We start from the raw sequence: 21,733 nt of genomic DNA, 5'->3' as shown, positions 1-21,733 counted from the left end.
TTCATTTTGTCATTTGTTTCTTCGTCAGTTTCATTAGGTGACTTTAATAACACTTAAAAATCAAATATCCCCTACTTTTTTTGAATAGTATTTCAAGTCTTTCTTTAGGCCTGAAATGTTATCTAAATTATCAATTAGACATTAATTAACTTATCCAGACAATAATAAATTCTCGATGTCAAGGCTAGCCTTCGATGTTGGCTGGATTAGATTCCTATATGCCGCTAACGGCTATTGATAATTAAATCAATAAAAGTGGATAATCAAGACTATGCTGTTTATATTAATGATTTTAGTAATGATGACCGAGACTATGCAAAAATTTCACCCGCTTCTTTCTCGGCTCATAGTGGATCAATTTGACTGAAATTTTCAGCAAATTACCTTTACACTATCTAGTTTTTAACTATTATAGCGAGAACTGCCATCTCTTTATCTTATCTCCCATAATGTATCTTTAAGGATTAAGTAAATCTACCCATAGATTTGGGAGAAAATGTCCTGATTCTCTGTATGCCAGAGATAATTCTGCCTATTGCAGGTCTTTCTTTAGGCCTGAAATGTTTTCTAAATCATTAATTAGAAATTAATTAACTTATCCAGGCCATAATCAACTCTCGATGGCATCGGATTTCTCCGATATTAAATAGATTAGAACAGTTCAGCCATATTTTGATTTAAGCTAAAAATGGAGGAGCGAGACTTAGCTTTGAACAACCAGGGTGGTGGTTGAAAATGTTGCACACGTCTTGTCAAACCTTCAAAGGCTAATATCTTCGTTCGCAGTAGAGTAATTTGAATGAAATTTTCACATTATTCATGTTACATTATCTATTTTTTCGAACTATTATAGCACAAATGGATAGCTCTTTATCTAAATCTAACATAATGTATCTTTAATTTAGGCTTATGCTTCTGAATTTCTACGGCTTTTTGGAGAATTCTGTTTTTCCACATTGTCAAGTTCCTGACTAGAATTTCCGTCTTTTCCTGGGGGTTTGGATGGCCGAATGGATATCATGTGCGCAGTGTATCATAAGGCCTGTCATTAAGTCAACTGGCGTGGTTTCGAATCCCGGGTTGTACGTGACAAGGAGTAGGGTCGCCTGTCCAACCTCGTGGGTTTTCTCCGGGTCCTCCGGTTTCCTCCCACTGCTAAAGACCCCTTTGCGCAAGCGAATTATTGAAATAAAATTAAACCATATGTTAGTCCCGAAATGACCTAGTTTGTGTCGAGTGGAGTTAAACTCTCTCTCTCTCTCTCTCTCTCTCTCTCTCTCTCTCTCTCTCTCTCCCATTATATTACAAACCATATTTTATACAGAGTAGTCTGTTACATGTATATAAATGATGATGTAAGGTATTTTAGTGAGTCTGTTCATTCATTGAAACATTAAATACACCATACATTGCTGAGTAACCTAACATAGCACATACATGTACATATATGTGAGTGTCTTACATGTACGGTATATATATAGTTTTTGTTTTGATGTTAATGGGCCACTCTGGAAAAAGTATGGTATATTCTGGAATGTTTGTTTCATGTTAAAATATTACTCCCCATTACAACGCAATAATTGTTAATTGTTAATTTCATCATTATTAAATGCTGCATCCATTACAAAATAAATAGCATCATTAAATGCCAGGTTTTATTATGAAGTGAATACATGTATATAATTGTTGGTTTCCAAAGATAACAGACGATCAAACTTTCTCTTTTATACCAACCAGACATTGATTTTTAAGGCAAGCGATTGCTCTTGAGCACCTGCCCGGCACCTGAATGTCAGTTAACCTAGGGGAGGTTTTCTCCCGCCACTTAAAATTGAAAATCGCTCTCCTTTACAAGGTCCTTGGGGATTTATTATCATTTATGAAACCAGGAATGACCCTCTAACATGCAGTTATTGATCTTCTGAACATTATCCCATACACACTCACTCACCTTAATATCAGATCATTCTCCTTAATTTCTAAATCACTCTTCTTATCGAAACTCGGGGAGCTTTTTAGGGGAGCAATTTTTTCAATTAGTGGATTCATGTTTGTTTTTTTTCAGCTCTCCTCTGAAATAAGATCAACGACTTGCATGTACATACATGTAAATATGGCAGATAAATTCAAAATTATGTTATAGATAATCCAAAAAAGAGATAAAAATGATAATCTAAAGAAAAGGTTTTGCTTGATCATTGACTCATCGTCATACATGTATCTATATTATTAACTGTTAGCTTGATAATGTTGATAGAATAAGTCTCTGTTTTCCACAAGGGTACGGGACAATTCGTTCCCTCGCAACTCGTACCTGAGGACAATTCCTCCCCAAGGACTATTCGTCCCTAGATAATTTGTCCCCAGACAATTCGTCCCATAGCCCTAAGGGACGAATAGTCCTATGAGACTAACAGTCCTGATACGAATTGTTCCGGGGATGAATTGTCCTCAGGGACGAGTTGTCTGAGGACGAATTGCCCGGGGGCGAATTTTCCTACATGTATGTTTTTTGTTTCGTAAAAAAAGTAATTAATGCTTATACTCCCATACATTGAGAGAATATTCTTCACCAAGTATATATTACACATACTTTATTAACTTTGATAACCTTGAGAGAATACATCACTTAAACATACATTATGCAAGAACTAAATCTGCCTATTGCAGATCTTTCTTTAGGCCTGAAATGTCATCTAAATTATTAATTAGACATTAATTAACTTATCCAGTTCATAATCAACTCTTGATGCCATCGTCAACCTGCGATATTTAGTGGATTTGAATACATTTTGCGATATTTAACGTAAAAATGGATAATCAAGACTTTGTTAAGTAATGACGATCGAGACTAGCTTAAAATTGAATCGCTAATATCTCGGTTCAATGTGAAGCAATTTGACTGAAATTTTCACCATATTCTGTTTTCATTATCTATTTTTTAACTATTATAGCGAGAACTGTCAGCCCTTTATCTAATCTTACATAATGCCCTTTTAAATATACTACTGACAGTTTTCCATAAGAGAGAGAGAGAGAGAATGAGAGAAATGGGGTTTAACGTCCACTCAACACAAACTAGGTCATTTCGGGACTACTATATGGTTTAATTTTATTTTCATAATTCGCTTGCGCGTAGGGGTCTTTAGTAGTGGGGAGGAAACTGGAGGACCCGGAGAAAACCCACGAGGTTGGACAGGCGACCCAACTCCTTGTCACGTACAACCGGGGAATCAAAACCCCGCCAGTTGACTCAATGACAGACTTTATGATACAGCATGCCGGTGCTAACCATTCAGCCATCCAACCCCCCTTTTCCATAAGAACATGTATACATGTATGTTTTTGCTTTAAAAAAAAAAGTAATTAATTCTTATACTCCTGTAGAGTGTGTGTAACTAAGTGTGATGAAAATAACATTAACAGAAGGATAAGAGAGAGATGAAAGATGAAAGAGTTGATAAGTTGGTTATTGAAAGGTAATGAGGCATATATAGATATAATAGAGTCTATTTAACAACTTGATGATAGAAAAGGAAATACATAGTCCATGAATAATATACTCCGTCCGTTGATCAGACAGTCTTACGACGTACAGTATATAAAATACAATTAATATACAAATGGTAATGTACGCCCAGAATTTATAAAGTTTATATAAGAAGAGGCATTATCGATCAGTTTACGCCTAAACATAAGAGGAAATGAAATCGGGTTTAAGAGGACTGGGTAAATGAAGACAGGCATATGTCATGCAGCATGCTATGAGAAATTTCAACCTTCAAGGGTTCTTTTTCTTGAAAGTTTATGTGTAGGCCTACACAGGACCTTGTTTTTTGTCCCATCTGAATGATTAGACACTGTTCGTTGCCAGGCTCTCCCATCCTGCAGCACTGACAAGGGAAAACCCAATCTGATTAAAACACAGATCCTATTTCGTTTCGCTTTTTTTTAGTTCAAAAATGTCGATATGCTTGTCTTTACTATGTACTAGGATCTGGAAGAGTTGTTATCATTGACATGTCCTGAATGGTGTTAGGGATTAGCCAATGAAACGGTCTGTTACAGCAAGCTTTAGAGGTGTTTTGCACGGAACTGTGGGTAATCCATTAGAAACATTAATGCTGATAGGTTAATCAAACGTCTGACATCATAGGGTCAAAAGTCGCCTGTATGACCTCTGACGCGACCTATCGCTACAACTTGTCGGATCTTCATGTTGTGTAGGCCATCGAAAGTATAAAAAAACGAAACGAAATATAGATCTGTATTTTAATCAAATTGGGAGAAACCAAAGGAGCTCTAACACCAGGGACTAACATATGGTTCAATTTTTATTGAAATAATTTGCTTTTGCGTAGGGCGAAAACCTACGAGGTTGGACATGTACAAGTGGGGAATTGAAACCATGGCACTTGACTCAATGAGAGATCATATGATTTCACACGCACGCGTTAAACTACTAGACCCCCCTCCCCCGAATCCCTCGGGGTTGAAAATCATAAATAAGAGTACGCTATATCACCACAAAGCCGACTCATGACATGTGTATTTCTTCATTAGCTCATGTAACTGATGTAGAGGAGTAGATTGTTTAGTTATACCACATTGCTTTTCATTTACCAAATGATTGTAAGTCTACATCTGATCATTAGCTTAGCTATTGACATACATGTAACATGTACCATTGCAATTAGTACTTTGTAACAAGGTTTTTATTAGGTTAAGCACATACTTTACACTATATGTTTTTGTAAGGGTTTTATGAACAAACTCTCTCTACTTTTTTCTTGTGTTTTACTACATACATGTACATGTATGATTTAGATCAGAATTCTAGCTGAATCAGCTTAAGGTCATATCACATTATAATTAAAGGTCAGATCACAGCAAAGGTCAAATTACTTTTGAAGTCAAAGAGAGAGACTCAACACAAACTAGGTCATTTCGGGACTATTCGTTTGTGTGTAGGGGTCTTTAGCAGTGGGAGGTAACCAGTGGACCAGGAGAAAACCCACAAGGTTAGACAGGCGACCCTACTCCTTGTCACATACAACCGGGAATCAAACCACATCAGTTGAATCAATGACAGGTCTTATGATACAACACGTACGCATTGACCCTTCAGCCATCCGACCCCTCCACAAAAAAAAATGCTGGACAAATAAGTGAAATTATATTAGATCCACAGGCACTTGAATTTTTAATCCCTGTGATTGGATTGGATCATGACTACAGAAAACAATATCTTGCCAGGGAGGTAGTCACATACATGTACATGTACAACCGGGAATCAAATCCACGCCAGAGTTAACTCACTGTAGCCTGTTTATTATTGCATGTAGTAAAGGAACAGTGAATAATAAGTGTGGAATATCTGTAAATTGTGTAATCTACATCTAGTATTGGGTTCATGTAGTATATGGTATGTACAATATGTAGATTATAATAGAGATATTACATCTCTTGTCATCTCTGTTTACAGATTGCTAGAGACTGATTATATACATGTACCTGTATTCATTAATAGACCTGTATAATTAATAACAATACAGGTACATTTACCTTTAGATCTCCTCATCGTCATGGTAAACACTAGTCTAGGATCAATCTTCTGTCTGTGAGAAGGGGTGGATGGCTGAATGGTTAGCACTGCGCACTGTATCATAAGGTCTGTCATAGAGTCAAATGGCATGGTTTTGATTCCCCGGTTGTACTTGACAAGAAGTAGGGTCGCCTGTTCAACCTCGTGGGTTTTCTCCGGGTCCTCCGGTTTCCTTCCACTGCTAAAGACCGTTATTTGTTAAATAAAATTGAACTATATGTTAGTCCCAAATAGTCCCAAAATGACCTAGTTTATGTTGAGTGGATGTTACTCTCTCTCTCTCTCTCTCTCTCTCTCTCTCTCTCTCTCTCTCTCACACAGTGCTGGACATAATAACAGTACTAGGTACCTTGTACATGTACATATATTTCTAGAACTGATTATATACATTTACATGTATTCATTAACACATAATAACAATATAGGTACCTTGTATATATAATATTAATAATAATAGTACAGGGCTGGACATAATGACAGTCTGTTAATGAGATTGATCCATGTATGTTAAGTATAGTTAAAGTATACATTCTACAGTAGTTTCTAATGCTGTACTAAAACCGAAACAACATATATAATAAAAACCATTAACATAACTAGATCTGCATAGCAGATATCAAAGCTTTCATATAAACTTCAAAAGGGGTTATTAGAATCTATGAATCAACAACCACTCTGACGGAAGATATTCTCTGGGCTAAAAAATCTTTTTTCTCTCAGCTACGAGAGATACGTAGAATTAAACCGGCCCAGAGCCGACCGTGTTGATACGAAGCCGCTTATTTGACATTGACACATAACTGAAGGTGAATAGGCCTACCCGTCCAGTTAATACAATGGGCAATCTCACATCGGTCCACTAAAGAGAGGCACATGCTAGTCGCCCCCTACTTCCCCAAGACATTTAGTCCAAACCTTGACTCTCATACATATAAACCATTTGGTACTACATGTACATGTATTTCGTACTTATATCATATTAAACCCCTCGGCCGCCATGTTGAATCACACAGTATTTAACGTTCTATATCCTAACATCTTTATGAAATCAACGACAAATCTAAACTTGGGCACTCCAACCATTTTTATTTTTACATCATTCAGTTTTTTTTAAATAAGTAATTCTATCACAAATTATAGTGAAGACTGGACCACTAAACTAGTTACCCATCAGTTTTTCTTTGTGTTAATGCGTTCTACATTTTCAAAGCAATGATTCTTATAATGTGCGAGCCGCCATGACACCGGCGGATATTATAACTTCGATAGGCGAGAAACTTCAGGTAGCAGTTGGGTTTCATCAAATCATATAATTATGCGGTACGGCTTCACCTTTATTTCAATGGGAATTGGTTTATTATATGTGCAGTGCAGTTTTAGGTCAGTTTATGTGTAAATTAAGGGAGCTATACATAGGCCAGTAACCTTTTTGTAGTCATTTGACTAAAAAAAACTTGCGGAAAGGAACTCCGTAGGACAAGCCACTACTGTGGCAGGAGTAAGGCGGAAGACATCAGTAGTGGAACCATTTCTAAGTTAATCCCGAAGTGCGTTGCTATTGTAAGAATATATAAAATCGGGTTTCCGTTCCGCTTTTTTTTTGCTGTAGTTTGAGTAATGAGTTAGAGCGTATATTTTGTAGTCAAAAAATCATTGCAAATAGAAGACCTCATCCCCACCACCACCAACCTGTAATACACTAGCTAGCTTGTGTATTTCCATATTCCATTTCCGAGAGATAGATAGAGAACACGCGAAATATAAAGTGATTTTTCTTACAATCAGGGACCATAATTCATGAAGTTACGATTCGATATGCGCAAATATCGAAAGGAACCATATCTTTGGGTTATAAACATGCATGTCAAGTTTCATCAAAATCTTTCACTGTGAAAAACCGGGGCTAAGTCATCTGAAATCAAACAAATTTTACAATGTAGGTAGTGAAAACAAAATGTTATGTTAAGCGTTGTTCGAGGGTGGGGTGGGTGCATAAAATTCCAAATGCAAAGGGTTATTTTTCGTGCACGCCAATATGCACACAGGATTTCGATTTTTCGTCCTACCTAAAAAACTGCACGCAAAGTTAGTTGTCGGGCCTTCGGTCAAGAACCACAGACAAAGGGAGAGAACGGGGACCTCTGTTTTGCATACCATCCAAGCGACTAGGCACTAATCCTTGTACCATGGACGAGGGGACGGGCGTTTTTCGTCCCATCGAAACGACTAGACACAGATCCTTGCTAGGCCTTCCATACTTCACCACTGCCAACGGGGAACCACTTTGACCTCGGGTTTTCGTACCATCCAAACGACTAGACACTAATCCTTGCAAGGCCTTCCGTTCTGCAGCAAATGAGCCACGCTGGCCTCGTTTTGTCGTAACATACAAACGACTAGACAATGTTTCATAATTTAGTCATGTTCGCGTGGGTGGGTTGGCAGCAGAATTGATATGTACATGATAGTGACACGAGGAGGGGGGGGGAGAGCGGGGTGTACACAAATCACACAAATCAGAGCTTTGTAATACACGCATATACTTGATATACTAAATACACAAATGGCTGAATTTCGAGACATTTCTGGCACTCTTTTATCACATAATGAGAACACTGCATTAATTTCTATATATCAATAAAATATGCCTCAGACCCATTGTTTATTTTTAAATTTGAATTAGACTCGTAACAAAATATATTTTCTGGCAACAAATAGCATATAAATAAAACTAGATTTACTTTCTGATTATTTTTTTTAAATGAAATCATTCCAGGGCTTTTATTGACATTTCAGAAAATGTAGAGTTGGTCCCATGCACTTGAGGCCAAGGTCCTTGAAGTTGTACAGCTGCACCCGGTGACCGATATTTATTTAACGGGGAATAAGTGATAATTCATATTATAACAGTAAATAATTAAAATATCCCATAGGGATTATAATAATATGTATATCATGTAGGTGTGCATGTAGGTTAAAATTGTGACCTCTGTAAATAGGCCCGTTCCTTGCATTTAGTTTTAGAGTTAGGAGTGCTAAAATTGAGAGATCGAAATGGGGTTGATCGACCACTCGACACAAACTAGGTCATTTCGGGACTAACGTATGGTTCAATTTTATTTCAATAATTCGCTTGCGCGTAGGGGTCTAGCAGTGGGGGGAAACCGGGTGATCCTGAAAAAATACACAGGTTGGACGGGCGACGAAAGGCAGGTGACAAGAACAAACGACTTGAACGAATGCAGGTATCACCTTGAAATTTTCAGGGTGCCTAGGTACCAACGTGAAAAGTTGCTCGCCGGAATTTAGTACTCATGGTACCGTTGGTTCCTGTGTGGCGCATGCGCGAAATCAAAACCAGCTAAACTCGAAAACAACCTTGTCGGCACGGAAAACATCAAAGGAGAAATTCGAATTTTTGAAATATTCAAATACCAAACATTCGACCATGATCCAGGCTATCCTCAAATGTATTAATTTCGGTAATAGGAGACAGATTCTCTAAGCCACGACCAATTGTGTATGTTTTCAAGCCCATAAATGTGGATTTTTCACTAATTTTCATTTTCATTTCAAAATGGCATCCATCAGTTGACCTAAATCAAAATTCTAAACCGATAGATTTTTAGGCTTTCCTTCAAGCATTCAGAAAATGTAACTCTTATGTCTTTAAGTAAAATATTGCAAAAGCCGTATGGACTTTTCACATTTTGAGATGGTGGCACTTCCGGTTTGCTCGACAAACTCCATATTTTGTGTACTCATCAGTACTGTCTTAGCTAGTACAGAAAAAAAATTTCAAGGCAATCTGACCTATATTTCGTCGATTTTTTTGAAAACTTTGATCCTTAATTTCACCAAGGGGAGATAATTTAGAAAATTTCCATGGACATCATTGAAGTCGCATTGGCAAGATCTACTAACATTTTAAATTTCACGAAAATCGCACAACTATTAAAGAAGTTGTCAAATTGGTAATAACTTCCGGTTCGAAATGACAGCGACGAATTTTCGAAATGCCAAAATCCGAAATTGCAGATTTGAAGTAAATGTTTCAAGATACTCAAAGAAAAAAGAATTAGTAAAATAGTCACAGAGTTACAGCATTGTAGGTCAAATGCATTCCTTCGTAAAATTCGGTGATTTCGGATTCGTAAAACGTTTTGAAAATATATTTAATCAACAGCCACCACCCATTTTTGGGGGGATAGGTAAAAGTTTCAGAACGATCCTATGGTTAGATTCTGAGAAATCCGATTTGTGGACAAAACACAAAAAAAATAACAATAATAATCTTAACAGAAACAATAAGTTTTCATATGTAATATGAAAGCTTAATAAAAACAACACAATTTGCATGTACATGTACGCCATTAACATAATAAAAACAACACCATTTACATTTAAGCCATTAATATACTTATTTATATACATGTAACTTCTGTAACCCGGGTATCATTTAATCTTGTGTATCTACTATCTAGCACAATCATTTAATCTTGTGTATCTACTATCTAGCCCAATCATTTAATCTTGTGTATGGACACAAGTACAAATTAGATGATCTTTGGTGATTTTCAACAATTATTACGAATTTTTAAACAAAGATTTGATATTGAATGAATGTGAAAGAAATTAGTACTAAATACACAAGATTAAATGATACCCAGGTTACAGTGTGATGATTCTCAAGAAAGAGCAGACAGGTAGCTTATCATTTGATCCATGTAGTGCTGGCGCGATGTATCCCGATTCATCTCACAATTTGCACATTCGACATAGGCAGGAATCATGATACAAATCGTATTGTAGCAACCAAATTTCCATACGTATCTGGGGGGTTGGGTGGCCGAATGGTTAGCATGCGCACGCTGTATCATAAGGCCTGTCATTAAGACAACTGGCGTGGTTTCGAATCCCCAGTTGTACGTGACAAGGAGTAGGGTCGCCTGTCCAACCTCGTGGGTTTTCTCCGGGTCCTCCAGTTTCCTCCTACTAAAGACCCCTACACGCAAGCGAATTATTGAAATAAAATTAAACCATATGTTAGTACCGAAATGACCTAGTTTGTGTCGTGGATGTTAAACCCCATTTCTATCTCTCTCTCTCCCCATAGTATCTTATCATGATTGGAATGAAATGAAATGAAATGAAATGGGGTTTAACGTCCTACTGTTCTGCTCCTAACCTGGGCTAATGAAGACGGCATACGCCATACAGTGTGCTATGAGGGAAATTTTGCCCGGGCAGCGGCACTACGGCCTACTCTTATATCGAATTCCAACAGCCAAGGGATCTTTTACGTGCACGCCAATGTGTACACGGGACCTCGGTTTTTCGTCCCATCCGAACGACTAGACAGCTGTCCTTGTCAGGCCCTCCGTCCTGCATCACTGACAAGGGGGAAACCACGCCGGAAAATCGTGATGAACTTTCTCGGCCAATGCAGGGATCGAACACCCGACCTCCAGGCTAGCGAGCCAGCGTCTTACCCACTTAGCCACGTGATCCCCCATGACTGGAATGAGCCATCACTAATGTATAATTAGAATGAAGTAAAGTGGTTGATTTATTTTACTGGATATCTTTTTATTTATTCATCTACAGTTGACTCTGTCACTTCCGACATCTGAATACTACAACATTTTGTAAAATCCGTCATCATTTCCATGGCCCTATTTATTTCGTTATTACTTCAACTAAAAACATTTTGAATAGTCCATATTCTGAATATTCCGAATTTCGACATCAGTCGGCAGTCCCGTCACACGATTTGCATTCAATTAACATTGGATAATCTGGCCATCAATCAGTGGGTGTTAACCGACAAGCAATCACCAATCAATCATTGGTTACCTTGATAAGTTTGTAATCTCTTATAAGAGAGCACTTGGTATTTTATTTGAGTTTCTCATGTCAAATTCAGTGGCATTATATAAATTTCAAAAGCAAAAAAAAAAAACATACAAAAATATAAGAAACCATATTGTCATAGGCAGACACTATCGTACTGTGACCCCTTGTAATCAATTTTGTCATTGGCTGAAACATCGTCTTGTTTGTCACTCCAATCATATCTCGTGTACTAAATTACAAAATGGCTAGCGATGTCGCTACCACTTCTTACTCCAATACTTGTCACTTCAGCAACTGACCTGTTGCTCTTAATTATCCACGTCACACATTATCCAGAAATACACTGACACTCTTAAATTGATTTTATCCTTATTTTGATGCATGTGAAGATCGTGATATAAGAAACAGTAAGAATTGAAGAGTTTAGAAGAATAACGATCTAAGTCACATTTTTGTCTTTTCGCATAAAAGACGAGAATGCTTGACTCGACCAGAACAAGTGGGTTTAATTACAACTTTAAAATGATGTTTAATACGAATCATAATTACCAGTCCAACAACTGACTTCCACTTTTCAGCCAAATTAAGGTCAAATAAATACGATGGGCTTGTATTTGTCCGGGAGGCCATTTCAGAAGGGCCTTGGTTCGATGTGACTCCGATCATTTTTACCTGAAATTGATTGTTCGACAGAAAGCTTATACAATTTGCTACCAGATGGTGCCATAAACTGTGATTCGTTGAAAAAGTGACTTAGATTGTTCTTCCCAGTGATCTTCAATTGGTTTTACTTAAACTCTAAATTTTAAGACATCAATAGAATGGCACACGAATGGTTAGTACGTGCCTGAAGTAAAAAAGTAATAATTTTATGAATGTACAGAAAGCGTTATCATGACCAATGAGTGACATGTCACTAGTTACATTGAATTTAAAAGTCACTCTTGAAATGAAATGAAATGAAATGGGGTTTAACGTCCTACTGTTCTGCTCCTATACTGGGCTAATGAAGACAGGCATACGCCATACAGTGTGCTATGAGGGAAATATTTCCCGGGTAGCGGCACTATCGCCATCTCTTATATCGACTTCCAACTGCCAAGGGATCTTTTACGTGCATTCCAATGTATACACGGGACCTCGGGTTTTTCGTCTCATCCGAAGGACTAGACAGCTACATGACATTGAGAGACTTCCAATAGAATAAAATCAGTATTCAATCTGACCCTTACTGAAGCGTTCTTTTAGTTATTTATCTGTTAATTGTCAAGTTTTATGTTTGTTTTGTTGTGTTTAGTGCTGTCCTCTGAACTCATTAATAAACTATCTCATTATTAATGCATGGTGGGTAGTCGACTGTATACCAGGTCGGATTAAATGTCAACAACTGCTACAGAGACAGTGAGATGTAGAATTATACAACACAGTCGAAAGGTCTAACACGTGTGTGTGCTACAGTTCATATAGTCTGGTGTTTCGCTTCCTCCTCCATGCGCGTTGTATCATTAGGTCTGTCATTGAGTCAATTGGCGTGGTTTCGATTCCCCGGTTGTGGGTGACAAGGAGTTGGGTCGCTGGTCGTCCAACCAGAAGGGTTTTCTCCGGGTTCTCTGGTTTCCTCCCACTGCTAAAGACCCCTACACACAAGTGAATTATGGAAATAAAAAATTGAACAAAATGTTAGTCCCGAAATTATCTAGTTTGTGTCGAGTGGATGTTAAACCCCATCTCTCTCTTCTATCGCACCCCCACTCTTGTACAGGTACAATTTTACCTGACAAGGAGTTGGGCCTCCTGCCAAACCTTGTGGGCTTTCTCTGATTCCTTTTCTCCCACTGTTTAAAAGCCCCATGTACTCTAGCAATTTATTGAAATAAAATTGAACCTTGATTATGTTAGACCTGTCCAAAGGATGTTACACCCTCTCTCTCTCTCTCTCTCTCTCTCTCTCCCCCTTTATGGTGCCCGAAGATCAATGACGATCAATGACGTTAGATTTACTTGGAGATAAAGATGTCTTAATCTAAATGGCTAAACTTTCTCTTGCTGGGTTATCAGTTTATGATTTTTAGATAAAGTGGAGATAATATAAGTGATAAAGTACCTGCTAGTGTGTAGACAGGTAGATTGTGGTGATTGTTTTAGGTCAAGTAGGCCAACAAATTAAGTAAACATTAAACCCTTTGAATGGTGGTAGTGAAATAAAAATATACAACCTCGTGCAAGAGCGTGGATTTGTCATAACTTTGGGGGGGGGGGCAGACGAACCCTGGAACCTTTCATTACCAAACGAAAATAATAATTACGAACAGTTTACCAGTGTTATTTCGACGAAAGCTGTAACTAGGGGTAATATGATGCCGATATAGTAAAATTGACTACCTACAATTAAGGAGAAAGATATCGTGAAGATGAATTACTGTGGCGAGACTCAAGGCAGTGGTTAGATAGCCTTCAGAACGGGACATTCATGTGGATATAAACCTGAAAATCTGTCCTGGTGATCAAAATCATGGGGGGGGGGACAGAGACCTATTCGTCCCCCCCCTTCCCTTTCTAAGGGGGGGGGGGCGTGCCCCCCTAAATACACGCCCATGACCACGTGCCAGCACTTTTCAACGATAAATCTCGAATAAATCTTAACATTGATGGGAATGGGTGGACTTGTGGTTGAACGTGTGTGCGTGAAATTATAAGGTCTGTCATTCAGTCAAGTGGCTTTGTTTTGATTCCCTGCTTGTACGTGACAAGGAGTTGGATCACCTGTCCAACCTCTTGGGTTTTCCTTGCACTGCTAAAGACCCCTACATGTATGTTAGTCCCAAAATGACCTAGTTTGTGTCGAATGAACATTAAACCCTATTTCTCTCTCTCCTCTAACATGGGTTATCTTATTTTTTAAGGATTTTATGATCTACATGTAGTTTGTGTCAAGTGAACATTAAACCCTATTTCTCTCTCTCCCCTAACATAGGTTATCTTATTTTTTAAGGATTTTATGATCTACATGTACATGTAGTTTGTGTCGAGTGAACATTAAACCCTATTTCTCTCTCTCCCCTAACATGGGTTGTCTTATTTTTTTAAGGATTTTGAAACCCAGCATACATTGTAGAATATATAGCTAAATGCAATAGCTAAAATCAAATTGCAATTGCCAAGAGTTGTTTAACAGCCAAGCGAATGTGTACACTGAACCTTGTTGGGTTTTTTTTGTCCCATCCAAACAACTAGAAAGCTGTCCTTGTAAATGACAGATAAATCTTAGAAAGAAATATAAGCCCTAGAAATGGTTCAGTTGAAAAATTTGCAACATTGGGCACCCTCTTTAGAAGCTGGAAATAAACCAGTGCTGTTCGGAAGAAATCTTTTTATGTTTGCATTTAGTCAAATAGCAGTTTGTGGGATCATTGACTGTCATAGTTTCATATGAGTTTTCTGTGTTTGCACTTAGGAAATTTGATAAAGAACAAATACTGTGCACGGCATAATCCTTGATGCACAATTACAGAGTGAATCACAACAGCTGAGCTAGGGTCTACTAACAATATTACTACACTACTAGTCTCTGTGAAATGAAATGAAATTTTGTTTAACGGTATGTAAGCACCTACCGGACTATATCTTATATATTGTGAATGTTTTTTTTTTAATTGCAACATATCTATATTTCAAAATTTTAAAGGGGTTTGGATATCCGAATAGTAAACACGTGCGCCTTGTATCATAAGACATATCATTGAGTCAAGTGGCGTGGTTTGGGTTCCCTGGTTGTACGTGACAAGGAGTAGGGTCGTCTGTCCAACCTCGTGGGTTTTCTCCGGGTCCTCCGATTTCCTCCCATTGCTAAAGACCCATATGCGCAAGCGAATTATTGAAATAAAATTAAACCATATGTTAGTCCCGAAGTGACCTAGTTTGTGTCGAGTGTAGTACAGACTCCTACACGCAAGTGAATTATTGAAATAAAATTGAACCATATGTTAGTCCCGAAATGACCTGTCGAGTGGGCGTTAAACCCCATTTCTCTCTCTCTCTCTAAAAATTTTAAAATATTATCACACATCAGTTAATATGTAAAATCATATCACAGATCACCATCAAAATATCACAGTAAATCAAATTACAATAAATGTGATTAAAAAGTAATTATAACAATTAAAATTTATAATAAAAATCTGTTTGGTTTAAAATCTCTAGTAGTTGTAGTTTTCCATATAAACCCAGTTGGGCAAATACAAAATGTAGATTGTGGAAAGACTGACAACGATGGTATCTTTTTGTTATATCCTTGAGATACTTGAACTCTATTAAAAAGGGGGTCACGTTGGCTGAGTGGGTAGACGCTGGCTCAATAGCCTGGAGGTCGGGTGTTCAATCTCTGCATTGGCCGAGAAAGTTCATTCAGATTTTCCGGCATGGTTCTCCCTTGTCAGTGATGCAGGACGGAGGGCCTGACAAGGACAGCTGTCTAGTCGTTCGGATGGGAGGAAAAACCAAGGTCCCATGTACACATTGACATGCACGTAAAAGATCCCTTGACAGATGGAATTCGATGTAAGAGTAGGCCGTAGTGCTGCTAACCGGGCAAAATTTCCCTCATAGCACACTGTAAGGGGTACATGTACATGTAAATGTATGTCCGTCTTCATTAGCCCATTCGGAGCAGAACAGTTGGATGTTAAACCCCATTTCATCTTTCATCGATCAAAATGTGCTTACATGTAACTGTCAACTTGACAGTTCTCACATTCTGGTTGAGGCTCTCGCTTTAAATTTAAAATGAAAATATGAGTCAAAATACTATGACCTAGATGTGAGAGTGACACAAAACAACTTCATCCCTCCTTTTGGATCTATAGGAGTTTGGCCAGTCTGCTAATTAGTGAGGCTTAATATGGTGAAGTTTATTTGTGTCTGCAAGATCCCAAGGCCCCTGTCAATGCTTGTATATATGAATGATTTATTGAGGATTTAATAAAATCTATAAATGGTAAAGAAATTGTGATATATAGGAAGATCTAAATAAGACGATTAAACTTGTATGACAGTAGCAGACCATAAATGTCCGCTATTAACGGGTAAACAACCTGTTTGTTGTTAATTGTCTTTAATTTCTAAAGAGAATAAAGAATCAGTAAATATAGCATGTTTTAATACAGATGAGGAGGATTGAATGAACTCCAATGCCTGAAATGGCTTGGAGCTCAGAAGTAAATATGGAAGCAGCTGGTGGACATCAAACAGAGATGATTCCAGAGGGCTTGATGGTAGCCCAAATATATTTGTATAATCGCCATATTCAGATCATAATTCTCGAAAGAGAGACTGAAACACCCTGGAACTATGTTTTTTGTAAGATCTGAGAGAGAAGGAGAGAAATGGGGTTTAACGTCCACTCGACACAAACTAGGTCATTTCGGGACTAACATATGGTTCAATTTTTATTTCCATAATTCGCTTGCCACCCAACCCCCCTTTGTAAGATCTAAACCAATCTTTGCTGGAGATATAGGGGGGTGGGGGTTGGATGGCCGGAAGGTTGGCATATGTACGCTGTATCATACAGTCTGTCATTGAGTTTCCATTTCCCGGTTGTACATGTACGTGACAAGGAGTAGGGTCGCCTGTCCAACCTCGATGTGTTTTCTCCGGGTCCTCCGGTTTCCTCCGACTGCTAAAGACCCCTATGCTCAAGCGAATAATAGAAATAAAATTGAACCATATGTTAGTCCCAAAATGATTTAGTTTGTGTTGAGTAGACGTAAAACCTCATTTCTCTCTCTCTCTTTGCTGGAGATATAGCCCAGGGTGGAGTTCTAAAGAAAGGAATATTGTCTCTCTGTGAAACTGTATCAAAGAAGTGATATTATTTCTATTTGGATATCTATATTTGCAACTGTTATTTGAGTGTCTGTCCTGGGTTGTTAGCTACACTAGGGCTGTCCTGAGACTCAAGTAGGATGCTTTGTTTTCAAGCAGCTCCAGTCCTGGGAGTGTCATACATGTAGGGCTGGTATTGCTTCTGGTTTCTGAGTTATACTACTTATGGTTTCACAAGACACACATGCAAGGTCTTGTCACTGGTTTCACAAGACATGCAAGGAAGTGTCACAAGGATATGTTGCTTGTTTCAAAAGACACATATGCAAGGTCTTGTCACTGGTTTCACAAGACACATACTGTATATAAAGAAGTGTCGCAGGTCTCTACCTGTGCAACACCAGACTTAAGTTAAGTGCAAGAGGACTTCACCACATACAAAGAATTACACAAGACAAATCTATGGACAAGACGTGTACATGTATATACACAGACACCACAAACAATAAACGTACATATCTGATCTAGTCAATGGATCCCGGGGCTAGATGTTTATGAGAAATATCTTTGATCTAGAATCACAAAATTTAGTTTCTTATTGATACATGTATTGTATACATTAAAACAATTAAAGTTTTATAAAGGGCTATATTTTAGTTAAAATTAGACGGACAATTTTGAGTGAATTCTTAACTTAAGTTTAAGGATGCTTTGTGAACTCAGGGCCTCGTGATAAACAACTAGTTTGAAATATATTGATGCTAAAAATACCCCACAACACAAATTATATGGAATACAATCACTGGTTTATACACATATAGCACAACGTTTCGACGAGTATTCTCTTATCGTTATCAGGTATTTGTATTTATTAAAGCCATTATAGACATACATGTACATGATAACTTGGCACCGATAATGGATTATCTAGAGATAAGTTAATAATGATCTGTTAAAACAAAGACTATGGACAATAATAGGTTACTATGGTTACTACATCTATCAATGTTTAATATGATCATTGCCCCAAATACTTGTCTTGTTAAAGTTTAGTCAATAGTACAATATACACATTAAACATACCATGCTTCTTAAAGTGGCATAATGTCGTCGCCCCTGTCCATCTTTCCACAATTTTTTGTGAGCACTCTACCGGTCACAATTTTTATTTGATTTTCACAAAACTTGACATATATAGGTTTATCTCCAAACGATCTCAGTTCCTTTTGATATTGGCATGTCTCAGAACTTAACTTCATGGATTGTGGCCCCTGCAGATTGTACGCAAAACATGTTTTTAGCTTGTGGACAATTTAGAGGTCACAATTTTGATCTGATTTTGATGAAACTTTGAATTTATGTTTATATTACAACGATAATCGTGCGTATCACAACGTAACTCTTGTCTGTTGTCTTCCATGCAATATGAAGAGTCCAGGGGAAGAACGATCTAAGTCACATTTTTGTCTTTTTGCATAAAAGTCAAAACAGACTTTTGGACGAGAATGCTTGATGCGAACAGAACAATGAGTGGGTTTAATTACAACTTCAAAATGATGTTTAATGCAAATCATAAAATTATACCAGTACAACAACTGACTTCCACTTTTCAGCCAAATTAAGGTCAAATAAAGGGTATAATGTACGTATTTGTCTGGGAGGCCATTTCAGAAGGGCCTTGGTTCAATGTGACTCCAATCGTTTTTACCTGAAATAATATGTTCAACACAAAACTTAAAAAATTTGCTACCAGATGGCGCCATTAACTGGGGTTCGTTGAAAAAGTGACTTAGATCGTTCTTTCCCGGCGGGGCTCTTCATATTTTGATTGTGTTTTTGTATGTTTATTTCAGATTGTCTGTTTAAGATATGTCCGTTGTCCAGATATTCTGCCCAGAAACAATATTGGCAAGCAGCCAGACAATCTGGTACGGATCCAATTTTACTTGACAGATTGCACGTAAGTTAAAAATAGATCTCTTAATTCTCATGGTGTGTTTGTGGGTGTACGAGGCAGAGATAAATGAGGTTTAACGTCCACATCATGAAAAAAGTAAAATGAAAACATGTGCCATTTATTCCGCCAAGGTCGTTTGCCTCATTCTGATAATCTACTACTATTGAACCAATCAGTGAGTGGGAATATACTTGACCTAGGTCGTTATGAATAAATTTCATTGTGGGAAGTCAAAACACGGTCTAAACTCGTATGCCGTAAACTAGCACAGGGAATGAATGAATATTTTTTTTATTTAGACTACAGTTTTTGTTGCACTGCATTAATAATTTTATTAGTTACTATCACTAAATAATATGCATAATGTTGACATTAATTATGCTCAGAGCTGCGTACGTGATCAATTGCATTGGGGAAAATTTCAAAGTGATCAGATGTAAAAATGGCTAAAACTAGAGCATACGGAATGTCAGAATATATGTTTAACGAATAGTAAATGGATAGTAAAATGATTTGAATAACCCTTATTTTGTATCCGTTAACGAATAGTAGTTTCAACACTACACAACTCACAAACAAACGTACAATTCAAATAAAGTGAATGGATCCGGGGGCTAGCCGTAAGCGTCCACTGCTACATTTTATTTCATTAGGATTGATCTTTAGCAGTGTGAGGTAACCCAGGGAACTGAAGAAAACCCAAGGGATTCGGCAGGGAATTGGAGAAAACCCAAGAGGTTTGACAGGAAACCCTACTCCTTGTTGCATACAAGTTTGGAAATGAAATGAAATGAAATGAAATGGGGTTTAACGTCCTACTATTCTGCTCCTATACTTGGCTAATGAAGACGGGCATACACCATACAGTGTGCTATGAGGGAAATTTTGCCCGGGCAGCGGCACTATCGCCTACTCTTATATCGAATTCCAACTGCCAAGAGATCTTTTACGTGCATTCTAATGTATACACGGGACCTCGATTTTTCGTCTCATCCGAAGGACTAGACAGCTGTCCTTGTCAGGCCCTCCGTTCTGCACCACTGACAAGGGGAAACAACGTCGGAAAATCCAGATGAACTTTCTCAGCCAATGCAGGGATCGAACATCCGAACTCCAGACTAGCGGGCCAGCATCTTACTCACTTAGCCACCGTGGCTCCCATACAAGTTCGGGACAATCTGATTAAAACACAGATCCTACTTCATTCCGTTTTTTATAATTCAAAATTTCGTTTTACTTGTCTTCGGAACACTAGGATCTGGAAGAGTTGTTAAATGTATATAATAGGCGTTCTGCTAGTTGATGTGATGAATTAGTCGATGAAACGGTCTGTTACGCCGACCATCGAAAGTTTGAAAAAAAAAACCGAAACAAAATATAGATCAGTATTTTAATCGGATTGAGTTCGGGATAGAAATTATGCCACTTGACGCTATACAGATCGTCTGATCTACAGCTTTAGACCACTTGACAAGCCCCACCCACACCCTTGACCTTGACCTTGTTCTCTGTGTTTGTGTATTGGTACAGGTGAATGATCCAGTCAACAACTTTACAAAATATGAATTTAGTAGCTTTTTCAATGTCAACAGTGAAAAAGAAAAAGAACTGTAGTATTACAAACAGATTGGTGGGGGGTTGGAGACTACTGAATAGAACTGATTCGCTTCAGTCTCAAGTTAAGGAGATACAATAGCAGGGATGTTCTGACTTGTGACTAAAACAATTTCTCTTCAGTCTCGAGTTAAGAGGGTTAAGTCTAGATGAATACATGTACATTTCAAATCCCAAATTACAGAGAGAGAGATGAATTTAGACTTAAATCTTAGACCCATTATTCCTTTGTTTCATTTAATTAATGACCCGTTTGACCTAGACTGATTTTCTTAAGTATTCCATCACCAAGTGAAAGAATCTACGACAATTGATTTTAGAGAATCAAAGGGAAAAAAAAAAAAAAATTATAGTTTCCTTTTGTCATTTATCAATATTGATTAAGAAAAATTTCTTATTGATAGAAAAAAATTGATAAGATTTTGTGTCATTCATTTGAAGAGCTTTAGCATGTTTTTATTTCCCTATACATGTGAATATTGATTTAAACTTATCCCTGATTTGAGACGAGTTCTGATTGATTTTTGGTTTTTATATGGACCGCGATGTTTGTTATACTAAAAATGGCCTAAAAGTTAAAATAAATAATGTAACCCAATTTAATTTCCAGCTCTTTGGTGTCTTGATAAATGGAAGATGTTTAATTTAAAATTTCAAAACATAAACATTTGAAACTAAAAACTTTTCCTCGGTTGTATGTGACAAGGAGTAGGGTCGCCTGTCCAACCTCGTTGTATGTGACAAGGAGTAGGGTCGCCTGTCCAACCTCGTGGGTTTTCTCCGGGTCCTCCGATTTCCTCCCACTGCTAAAGACCCCTACGCGCAAGAGAATTATTGAAATAAAATTAAACCATATGTTAGTCCCGAAATGACCTAGT

General features: G+C 37.7%; 1 protein-coding gene across 2 annotated transcripts in view; it reads left to right on the top strand.

The window, feature by feature from the left end:
• Positions 1–21,733, top strand: part of LOC126827242 (inositol 1,4,5-trisphosphate receptor) — a 91,840-nt gene that overhangs the window by 15,181 nt on the left and 54,926 nt on the right. For both annotated transcript variants that reach the window (XM_050556495.2, XM_056102150.1), the window contains exon 3: positions 19,138–19,244. In XM_050556495.2, the coding sequence (XP_050412452.1) occupies positions 19,138–19,244 (107 nt within the window). The remainder of the gene's footprint in view (positions 1–19,137; positions 19,245–21,733) is intronic.

The sequence above is a fragment of the Patella vulgata genome, chromosome 7 (assembly GCF_932274485.2).
Source record: "Patella vulgata chromosome 7, xgPatVulg1.2, whole genome shotgun sequence".
Classification (NCBI taxonomy): domain Eukaryota; kingdom Metazoa; phylum Mollusca; class Gastropoda; family Patellidae; genus Patella; species Patella vulgata.
The sequence above is the reverse complement of the archived record's forward strand: the minus strand, read 5'-3'. Positions and strand labels throughout refer to the sequence as shown.